This window comes from Drosophila obscura, unplaced genomic scaffold (assembly GCF_018151105.1).
Source record: "Drosophila obscura isolate BZ-5 IFL unplaced genomic scaffold, ASM1815110v1 contig_46, whole genome shotgun sequence".
Taxonomy (NCBI): domain Eukaryota; kingdom Metazoa; phylum Arthropoda; class Insecta; order Diptera; family Drosophilidae; genus Drosophila; species Drosophila obscura.
The window spans coordinates 394,752-406,831 of record NW_024542835.1 but is presented as its reverse complement, the minus strand read 5'-3'; the positions used below and the strand labels follow the sequence as shown (position 1 = coordinate 406,831).

Genomic DNA, 12,080 nt, shown 5'->3' with positions numbered 1-12,080 from the left:
GATATTACTTCTCAGAAAGACTGGTACTCGACTGATACTTTTTTAAAACAGAACAAATGTCAATGGAACAGATGGCCATTCCTATATCGTATTGGTTTTTGGTTTTGATTAAGAGTATTTAGACGACTGTAAACTGTGAAATGGTATAAAATATGATTTTCAATGTATAGTTAATTGATTAGAATAAAAAGCACATTACCTGTAAATCCACTATCCTCACCACCTGATGCTTCATGAGAAAATCGACAATCTTGTTTGACGCGCTCGCCACTTAGCTCGCTGTCGCTATTCAAACTGTCATATTCTTCTGACTCAGACTTTATTATATTTGATCGACGCTTTTGTCTCTTTTCAGTATTTAAGTGATTATATTCATCACAACCCTCTATGTTTGCGTTGGCGCCGCTCATACTGGTTGAAGCAGACCTTTTTACTTTTGTCCCAGAGCTACATAAGGTACTTTCATCCGCTAATCGAGAGTCATAGTTTACTGATTTTCCTGTATGACTTAGTGAGATATTCCCCGATTGGTTTTCATGCTCTGGTAAATGAAATGTTGCGTAAGGATATATATCTTCTGAGTATTCTGGTATGCGTTCGAGTCCGATAACTGATTCAGGAGGAGATTGTTGACAAGATTTTCGTACCGTACCATAGAAGTGTTCTCGGGGTTGAATACCCTTGCCTTCTGTGGCTCTAGGGGACCTCAGTGAGATCTCGTTACTCGCAAATCCGTTGCGAGGATCTAAAAAAATGTATGAAATAATTATTTTTATGAAAAGTTTATGACGTATTTTACTACGAACAATTTTTAAAGCATATTAAAGCTCCAATTAATGCGAGAATAGTTCCAAAAATGGAGGACACAATTACAGCTAAAAGATGAGCATCGCTGAATACAGTATGGACGTTGGGCAGCTCTGCACGACCCAATTCATTTTTTATCTCTACGAAGTCTAATGTTTTAAAATAGAACTCCTTTTGAGTGGATCCGCCATTGTTGTGGGCTGTCACTCGTAAGTTATATGCAGTTCCGGGGTCTAAGTCGCCTATATTGTATCTTGCCTGATGATGGGAAGTTCAATTTAATTTTATTATTAATATGTGTTTTTACATATAACCATACATTTGTTTCAATTTTGTTAGAAACTATTATCCATTCAGTAGAAGATTCATGCAGCTTGAATTCTATACTGAAATACAGTATGGGGCACCCACCGTCTTGCCACGAAGATAGATCCAATGTAATCGATGTTGTATTCAAACGAATAAAACTCTGAGCCGTCGGCGCAATGGGCTTACCCCCTGTTAAAGAAATCATTAAAGTAAACTAACTAATTTTGCCGGAATGGTACCTTTTGTTTTTACTGATTCTACTTCGCTAGAAGGACTCGTGCCTATTCTATTATATGTATTGATTGTGAACTGATATCTTGTTCCGCATTGAAGATTCTCTAAGACGTAAGAGTTAATACGGCGATCCAATTGTAGTTCCTCCCATTCGGCAGGCTCGCGTCTGAAAGTCAATGTGAAGCCTTTCAACGGTGCACCACCAATATCATCTACTCTCCATTGTACAGATACTGAGTTTTTGTGAACCGAATTTACGGAGACTATTGGAGCTGAAGGCGGCACTATTAACGATTAAAAAATGATTTTTCATAATATGTTAACAGTGATGATTGGATAAATTTACCTTGTACAAATAGCTGATATGTTATATGGTCAGAACCAATCGGGTTTCTCACAACACAGGAGTAATTTCCTTCGTTAGGCCGTTGAATGTTCCGGAGACTCAATGTATTGTCATTGTTTACTTCCATGCGAATATGTTTTTTTAAACGAGTGTTTAAAACCTTCCACTCTGCCGTCGCTTTTGGGTGACCCACAAAGACGCATGTCAATTTAATATCGGCTCTCCAACTAACACTCAGTGTCTGACTAAATGAAATTATAGCTGCTGGTACTAGCGTATTGGGTATTAGTTTAATAACTGGTGTGCTAGGACCTTGGCCCACTCTAGTGGAAGCTGTCACCCAAGCCTCATATACTTCTTTCATATTTAAGTCTTTGGCTTCGAAATGCCGATTATGGGCTGGAAGAACCTCCTTTAGAATTTTTAGTTCCTGACCCTTTTCAAGTACTCTTATGAATACATTATACTTAGTTATCAACCCATTGGGCCGTCGTGGTGAAAGCCAGCTAATAATTACTGAGGATTCAGTACTCACAATCGATTTAACACGTTCTGGTGCATCAGGAACTGCCTCCTCAGTCATACACGATACAGCAGGACTTAAATTACCTTCACCAGCACGAGTAAAAGCCAAAACCTTAACGCTGTAATTTGTAAACGGATGGAGTCCATGAAGTACAGTGCTCTGAGCTGATGTAATCTTAGTTTCTCGTCCGTTGTACTCGTTTTCCAAATATACTGGTTCATAGAATATCTTGTATCCTTGAATAATTCCATGACTTAATTCCTTGGGTGGGGACTGCCAAGATATTTGAATATTTTGTGCAGTTAGGGCAATGCATGACACGGATTGGGGGCTTGCCGAGGGGGCGTCTTCTAATGTATGACCTAGTGCTACTTCGCTTGGGGGCCCATCACCTTTTACATTATAGGCTGATATTGTAATTGCATATTGCGTATACTTTTCCAATTCGATCAAGCGGAAGTCATTTAGACCTTCTGTTCTTAAGCTACTAACCTTCGTATTATTTTTTAACCTATTTTGGGAGTTATGTTTTTGATATGTAATGGTATAACCTAACAATTCCCCATTCCAGGTATCCCGCACAGGAGCACGCCATGTTATCAGTAGCTGACATTAATTTAGAGAAAAGAAAGAAAATTTTAAAATTCATTGGTAACTATTCCAGATACAGAAGAGATCCTGAGAATTGACAAATAATGACATTTTCTCTGGTTAGATAATTTTGAATATTAAATTGACTTACTATAAATATAAAGTGTGCACTTAAGCTTTTGTTGCTTAAATTTACCTGTTGCGATCCCAAAGGTTCAGCAGTTACATCTTGAGGAGGTGCAGATGGTACTTCCGAATCAGTTTGAAAGAACAAAACATCACTTGGAGCACTTGTACCTAAATGATTTTCTGCATACAGACGAATGTGATATGACTGTGCTGGCTTCAGTGACCCTAATTGTGCAGTAGTTCTGTCCCCAGGTATAAGCTTTTGGTTATTATGTTCATGCCAAACATCTAAATAATGGGAGCAAAGTAATATGCAGAATAAGAAAGAAAGAGAATTTATTAAAAAAAAATTGTAACTCCAAATCTACCAGAAAAAGTTGGTTTGGTTCGTTGAGAAAAATGGTGTTGCAAAGTAGTTGCATAGTTACAAATTCTTAAAAAATGGAATAGATGAAATAATATCAAGGTAAACTTCTTCTTCGAACTAGAATTAGTTAGAAGAAGTTTCGCAGAATAGTACTCAGTTCGGAAAAAAGAGAATCCGATGGTATCTTCTCATCTCGAGCGAAATATATAGAACTATTCTATTTTTCGTTGTCCAAAAGACACACATATACACACACACACATAAAAAATGGAAGGGCACAAGTGCAAGGCAGCTACAAAAGTGCAATAATGAAGAAAAATTAAATCTTATTAAGGACGTCGAAGGAATACAGATTATATGGATACTATTTTATATTAACCCTGTACTCATTTTTATACCCGTACTCAAAAATGAGTTAAGGGGTATATTGTATTTGTGGTAAAAGTGGATGTGTGAAACGCAGAGAAGGAAACGTTTCCGACCCCATAAAGTATAAATATGACCGCCTAGATCTCAGAGACTATTGGAGCTAGAGAAACCAAATTTGGTTGATATCATGTGATATCACACTGCTACAAGTGTATTTCAAAATTTCGCCCCGCCCCATTCCGCCCCCACAAAGAACGAAAATCTGTGGCCGGCACAATTTGAAAGATACAATAAAACTAAAAACGCAGGATCGTAGAGAATGCCCATATCTACCAGATTGCCGAATCTGAATCAGATCGGATCATAATTATAGCCAAAATGAAGAAATTCATTTTCTGTTTGTTTCCCCTCCTTCTCCAGCGCTGTTGACGCTACTGATTCTCTTTCCCGCTCGGACACTCTGCCTCGTTCGGTGCGCGAGCAACCCCTAGCGGAGGAGATGTAGAATATAAATGGTACATCTATAATCTACATGTTAGATGTAAAATATACATTGTAGATGAAGATAACAGATGTAGCAACAAAATGTAAAATGTAAATTCTACAATTCTAAAAAATCATATGCTCAAAACTGTATATGCTGACTGAGTACGGGTATAAGTAGAGTCGCGTCCCCAGAACGCGTTCCTTCTCTTTATCATTTAAAAATAGTAGAAATGTCTTATTTGTGGGTGCTGTGCAGCTTGCAGACGATAATGCACGCTGCAATATTGGATATGCAATCATGGTTTTGATATACCTGATTTTTATAACAAAAATCCAAAATTAATTCTTATTTCATAATTTTTATCATACAAATTACACTAGTCAACACGATTTTTCCTCAAGGAACAAAACGAACTTTTTCTTAAAGATTTGGGGCTTAGAAATGGTTTGATGATATTTTTTTTTTTTTCTATGGCAGAACTTTTTTTTGAAGAAGTTTTGAAAACTGGTATTTTTTTTTTAAGCTTTTTTCAGAGGTAGCGCTTGTTTTTTTCACATAGCTCTAGTAAAACAAAATTTCGTAACAAATACCGCACAAAAATCATCATTTTTGCATTTCAATGCTTTTTATTTCCCAGACGGTAAGCTGAAATCACAAAGTGTTTAGGCTTAACTTCTAGCGGTTTTAATTATCTTTTCAAAATAGCAAAGTTCTTTACAACCAGACGTAAGATACTAGAGCTATGTGAAAAAAACAAGCGCTACCTCTGAAAAAAGCTTTAAAAAAAATACCTGTTTTCAAAAATTCTTCAAAAAAAAGTTCTGCCATAGAAAAAAAACCATAATTCTTTAAAAAAATTTAAATCCCCATATCTATCAGAAAAAGTCGGTTTGGATCCTTGAGGAAAAAAAAGTTCGATTTTGTCGAGTAGTGTTATAAGTCTTACGGTCCCTGTATAAAACAAATGAAGTCTCTAACGTCCTAAAGAGGTTTGTGAGTAGTGGGTGAGATAACTGACTTAATGGAGTGTCCTATTCAAACATCGATAGCATAAGAGCATGGGCACTGTCCGCCCTTTTCTTTTTGACCCCTCCGTCTTCAATCGACCCCGTCTTGTAACGACATAAGCCAACTGACTTGTCGTGAACTCTAAAGCATCTTTACAAGTACATAACTCTAACTCTCGTTTTCGCTATACACCTACATATGTAAATACTTTCGTTATATTTTGTCGCTGAATCGCATAATACATATCTGGATTTTAAGTGTGTACTCGGAAAAAAAAACCCCTCTTCCGACCCTTCTTTTGTGTGTGGAATGGAATATGTATAAGTAAATTTAGACAATAAGATATGTACATACCTCCTGACTTCTTATATTGTAATATGTAATTTGATATTGGTTGAGAGTCTCGGTTGTTTCCTCCACCACCACCTAAAATTACTGAATCCTGATCATTTGGCGACCATGCCATTGTTACAGAACGGCTTCCCAAATCCATAACGTGTAAGTTAACAGGAAAAGTTGGTGGTTCTTGAACCTGCAAATGTACGACAGATCTATCATGGCCGTAGGCGTTGTTGGCAATGCATGAATATTCTCCTCTATCAGTAAGAGCCGTCTGTAATATTGTTAGTTCAGATAAAACTCCATAAGCTAAAGGGGAATTTTTTATGTGATATCGTATATCATAGGAAGGATCAATTTTATTAGCTTTGGCTCTCCAGGACATTTCCAACGGCCGATCTCCAGTTGCTTCACAGGCTATTGTTACGCGATCACCGCGTCGTATGGTAAACATTTTTTTTGAAACAGTTACCGAAGGACCCACTATATAGAAAATCAGTTATACAATTAAGTAATACAATATATTAATTTAAAAATGTTTCATATCCTACCATGAACCGTCAATTTTATTAGTGTACTCAGTCCTACTCCAATTCCATTGTTTGCCTGACATAAATAGTTTCCCTCGTGCTCTCGTCCGACCTTGGATATAATTAGTGAACCATTGGCGTAGGTCTCTATAACAGAGTGTGAGTTTCCATTGCTAATTCCATAATTCAATTCTCGATATTCCCCGGAGTCTCCTATATTTAATAATACTTATGTGCTTATAATGTCCTATAAAAACCACAACTCTCATACCGATAGATTGCTTCCATTGAAGGGTAGGCTCAGGAAACCCATCAGCATTACATGACATTATGACTAAATTACCCAGTATTGCATCTTGGTCAGCAGGTTTTAGGACCCATCTTGGCGGTACTAAATAAAAATATCTTTATTAGCAATCGTATAGAATAATTTGAATATGTATATTGTCCTGCACATTTGCCATAGTAATTAAATTATACATAAATACATATGTTCCAAATTCATGCACAAACTCTAGATATAAAAAACTATTAAACTTACCATACAATTTGAATTTCAAGTAATATAGATAGATCAATATACTTGAATAATCAGACTACTACTGGTTATTTCTATACTATTGTCAAATTAAAATAAAATTTTACGATTGCAATATAAGAATATAAATAATAAAACAAAATGTATGCACATAATATTTGCTGACTGCCTTAAATAATAACTCGACGTAAGCTACATATTTTAAAATGTATGTACTATATACTTTTTTACCGTTTTGGGATAGAACTCATATTATCTTATATAGATTTAAAATGAACAATATATAATTAGGCCGAGTCGTGCGTTGTGAGGTCGAAAACGAAAATGCATTTTAAATGTACTCTAACTTGCATTTTATTTGATGATTTTATATACTCGATGAATGCCGGTTATATAAAATCACAGTACAAATTAAAGTGAGTTAGCTAATTTGCATGGAGCTCCAATGGCAGGCAATCAAGATCGAATCGAGTCGGTCCAGAAAGAGTTTATATTACTTCGAATTTTATCAATAACAATACCCGACACGATTGCTACCCAAGAAACCAAACCGACTTTTTCTGAAAGATTTAAGGCTTTGTATTTGTTTGGTAAGATTTTTTTTTCTACGGCAGAACATTTTTGTATGCTTTTTTCAGAAGTAGCGCTTTTTTCTCACATAGCTTAAGTATCTTACATCTAGTTTTAAAAAACTTTACTTTACCATTCTGAAAAAAATAAAGAAACTAAAGAAACTGTAGACAACATCAACTTTGATTCGTTTTAACTTCAGGTATATCTATTCTATCACCACCAATCAAAAATCCTGTGAAAGGTGGTACAAGTTTCTTGTTTTTTGTTGATATCTGCTTTGCAGATTCTGAGTAAAAGAAAGTGTAAGTAAGTGTAAAGTAAGAAAGTGCCCAAAACGTTGGGCCAGCAACATTTAAAACGGTAAAATGTGATTTTAGCGAAGCCTATATAATGCATCTTTACACACCTTTACAATATAAGGACACAGGATATCATTTTTTTCGTCTTTTCCTGAGTTGCATTTGAAAGCTTAATAGATGCATTTATTAGCGTTTAAGAACGGCAAAGTTAATTAGAACAAAATCCTTAAGATCCTTAAGCTTTTTACCATTTTTTTATATTCTTTAAACAAAATTTCTACCGTAAATAAAAACCATAGTTCATTAAACAAAAGCCCCAAATCTATCAGAAAAGGGCGGTTTGTTTCCTTAAGGAAAGTTCGATTTTGTCGAGTAGTGTAGTTATCTCTAGAAGTATGCTTGTCATGCCCGTTAACACGGAACTACCTGCCTCTCTTAAACCATTTAAACCCAGTAGAAGAAAAATCGACAAGTGGATATGGAAGTGGTTGTAAAAGCGTAAAATATGTATAACAAATTTTGCAGTTAGTTTTTTACACATTTGAAAAATAAAATTTTATTTGTAGCGACTAATTTTAAACTTTCACTTCAGGGTAGCTCGATCAGCGTAGTATAGTGATGGTGATCTATAACATTTCAGGTAGCAATATACAAAAATGCGTTTTCGAACCTACGTAGGCGCCGTTAAAAAGGACGGGAATGGAAGGCGGAAAAATGGTTAATATCTAGATGCCAAAAGTTCTTCAAGCATATTCACTTCATCGCTTTAAAACTCCACTATGATTATGCTCCAAATACACACATTTGGATACCTAATAAACACCTTTTCTTGATGAGAGTTATTAAAAACTTCTATCTTAAATAACCTTATGCAGTATTGTTTCGTTTTTTTTTTTTTCTCTTTTTCCACATCATCTTTACGCGTTATAACGAAGCTGAGTTTCAAAATGCGTCCAGGCATCAATACGTACCGTTAGAGATTAATTGAAAATACCAAAAACTACTACAGCCTTGATGTAGCAATAAAGGATTAATATGGTTAGATAGATAGGATTGCATATATATATGTATAACAAGATGAAAGGTCAAAAGACACCTTCACTATAATACCTTTAAATGGATTTAGTTGCAAATTAAATCGTCGGCTGGTAAGACAGCATGTATGTACTTTTAAACTATTTGCAGTTAGTTTAGAGTTTGATTTGAAAATCTCACTTTGAAAATTGTATAAGCAAACCAATAAAAAATACCAAGTGGAAAACATGTGCAGTATAAATACATATGCATGTATTAGAATGCAGTATTACTTAGTGTTATTACATTTTACCTTTCGAGTCCGTTTGAGTGTTTGGATATGCGTGTGCGGAGTGCTTAGTGCGGAGTGCTCTTTACCTATGTATTTCAAATTAATATGCATACGACTTCAGCTATGCGGTGTTTACCGACGATTTAACCCATATTAAATATTTTAATAAATGTTATGTTGTTGTTAAATATGTATTATATGTAACCGAAAAAATCATCCTCTTAAAATTGCCGAACATCTGAAATAATAATACCAACAGGCGATTCTAAGGATAATCTATGCATATTCACATAATATCCATAATAATGATGATTTTTTGTTTCTTTCCAATAAATACATACAAAAATAGGCAGCTAAGATATGATTGATACCATCTAACTAATGCTAAAACCGTTTTTCTTAAATGTGTGATACTGTTTGAACACCAATTTTTTATCAGCTGGCAGGGTTATGCACCCTCTTCCTGCAACTTAAGACAGTGTAGAGAAATGATTTTCTGCCTTGAAATAATTGATAACTAATTTAACTCATAACTCGCACCAGAGCCGTTGCAATGTTTTTATTTGTAACGACAAACAAATAAAAAATTTCAAATTATACAAAAAATTTAAAAAATAATAATAGATACATTTTTTTACCTAAAATTTGGCTGAATGCGTTCATATTGGCTTAATCAACCTTTTAGAAATTGTATGTATCAATCTTTTCATAGCTCCCTACAATATTTTCATTATACCACTTTGAGTTTTATTTTACGTACATACTAGAGATATCACCCAGCCTAATGTACATACATACATGTATAAATATACGTATGTATGTTCATATTTTCAATTGCTGCCAATACAAAAAGTCCCACTCATACACTCAAACTCTATCGGGATATCATTATGTTTCCCTTAATTGACATAATTAATGAAGCTCAAAAATAAATATAATAACATGTATCCATAAAACTTTATAATATTTACACTGTGCGATAGTGATTTTGTACTTTGCACTAGATAAAGATTATGTTGTAGCTCTGGTTGAGAAAATTTCATGCCCATACTTAGAATTTTAAACAAAAAATTAAACAATCAAAATTCCAATATAGCCATTGTATGGAAACGAATCAAAATCAAATGATAGACTATATATTTCTGTTTTCAATATAAATTTTGATATACTCGCTGAACAATGGAGTGGAAAAAACGGAAACAACTTTTTTTAAGTATTTGAATTTGCAATCTACATATGAATGTAAGCGAGGGCATGAGATATACTCATCTTAAAACCAAACTTTTGTATCTTTCAAAGTACACTCACAAATTTTGGTAATTCACAATCATTATGGTAACTGGAAACAATTTATTTTATTACTTCATTGTCGGTTATCTGACTACTATTTTCGCAAGTACTTAAAAACTGTAGATATAGTCTTCTTCTGACCAATCATATTTTTTGAACATTACAACAATAGCGATGAACAGGCACCAGAGGTGTGATTTTTTCTGGATTATTTCAATACATTCAGACAAGATAATTCCTAGTGTCTTATTATTTATATGCATGTACATATTAGGTGAATTTCTACTGTGGTCTTTGTGTGTGTTTGGTGCAGATTAAACATTTCTTTAATTTAATATATTTATATTATGCTTTAAGCATCTTACTAGAACGAAATAGTTACGCTTGATTTACCGGATACCGAGAGAACAGCAGTAAATTGTACAGCACCAGCATGGTTGGCTACACTACAAGTGTAGTTACCGTTGTGTCGTGAAGAAACGTTATGTATCGATAATATGCTGGAAAATTGTGCATATTGATTTATGGTTAATGACGGATCCGAAGAAATAAATGTATTCCTTTTTTCTGTGGCATGAGTTTTAGACTCAATTACGTTCTCATCTTTCTTGACAGCTACTGTATTACTAATGATGGGCACATCATTTCTTAGCCATGTGATGTTAAAAGGTTGGTCCCCTTGACTACTCGAGCACATAATCTGTGTCCTCATACCTTCAGTTATTTCTTCCTCAAAAGCAAAAGGTGATATACGAGGAGGAACTACGTAAATAATAATATAAACATAGTTTTTATAAGATATATATGAATATTAAAGGTATTAAAATTACGTTTCAAACAAACACACTAATTGAAGTTGCAAGTCGATTTTTCCGACCATAAAATACTGATAATAATCACATAACATATTTATTAACACGCTGACATAATAAAGAAACGTTCAAAGGTGTTTAAGCTCAAACGAAATCTCAATAAATAAATAAATATTAGGATTCCAAATCGACGTGCTAAATTTGTTTGTCATTTCTTCTATATTTAAAGATAGGGTAACCAGTAGGGTATAGGATATTTCAGTATTGGGGGCTTAAGGAGGCGTAAGTAGCCAGGTAAAGCTGCTGATCGGTTCAACTTGGTGAACCAAGCTCGGTCTTAGCATATTACGTCTCAAGTCGACTCACATCTCCTCGTGGAGACCGCTGGAAACAGAGCGATGCACCCGCAAAGCTGCTGGCTCACGTGAGCGGCGAGCTTCTCCCTATAGGGTAAATAGGATTGGTGCGTCGGGCTTGGAACTTACTACCGTCGAACACAGCCTCCAATGAAAAATACCACAGTAATGCCCGGATACGGACCCCATCTGGGTCATCTGGGTCATTGTCTTGCTGATGCTATTTCGTGGGATAAGGACTACCTCTCCTTTGAATTTGCCGTTGATGATCGTCGCTTGAATGGCATTGTTCATCAGTTTTTGACGGAAAACCGCGTACCGTTGAATAATTTCGGATGATTCAGATTCCGCAACATGATTATGATCGATCTCACCTACAGCAGTAAATTATGCGGCGGATTTCCATGCTCATCAAGCGAGTTAAAAAATTCAGTGGGATAGTTTGTCGCTTCATCCTCGTCGATCACGCTTTCAAACGATTTGTATGAATGCAGCTCTCCTGCAATTTGATTTTGAATAATGGAATTCAAGCTATCGAGCCCGTTCGCTAATCCAATCAAGATTTTTATAATTTTGTGCAATGCCGGGGAACATTTTAGTGATTAGTTCCTCCTTCGACAATGTAAAGTCGCAAGAATTTGATGGGCACGATATCAATCCAGTCAAAACATCAACAGGAATTTGGCCATTGTTAAGCGCCAGCAGTTGTCTCGAAAATTCAGTAGCCGATGGTTCGTTCTGCAACGCTACTCTCATATTTGTGGTCAACTCTAACTTCTTGATATGCTGTCACAAAGACAACGCATTAAGTTAATCGGCAGAAGTAGATTTCGGAATGACTGGAAGCGTTTGACAAAAATCTCC

The 12,080-nt window shown here is 35.2% G+C and overlaps 1 protein-coding gene across 1 annotated transcript in view; it reads right to left on the bottom strand.

The window, feature by feature from the left end:
- The window catches only part of LOC111078555 (Down syndrome cell adhesion molecule-like protein Dscam2), a 150,345-nt gene that overhangs the window by 400 nt on the left and 137,865 nt on the right, over window positions 1–12,080 (bottom strand). Inside the window, 10 exon segments of the mRNA XM_022373290.2 lie at window positions 39–133; window positions 200–745; window positions 807–1,065; window positions 1,127–1,305; window positions 1,356–1,634; window positions 1,697–2,828; window positions 3,010–3,230; window positions 5,528–5,995; window positions 6,064–6,255; window positions 6,314–6,433. Coding sequence (XP_022228982.2) covers window positions 60–133; window positions 200–745; window positions 807–1,065; window positions 1,127–1,305; window positions 1,356–1,634; window positions 1,697–2,828; window positions 3,010–3,230; window positions 5,528–5,995; window positions 6,064–6,255; window positions 6,314–6,433 — 3,470 coding nt within the window. The 3' untranslated portion in view covers window positions 39–59.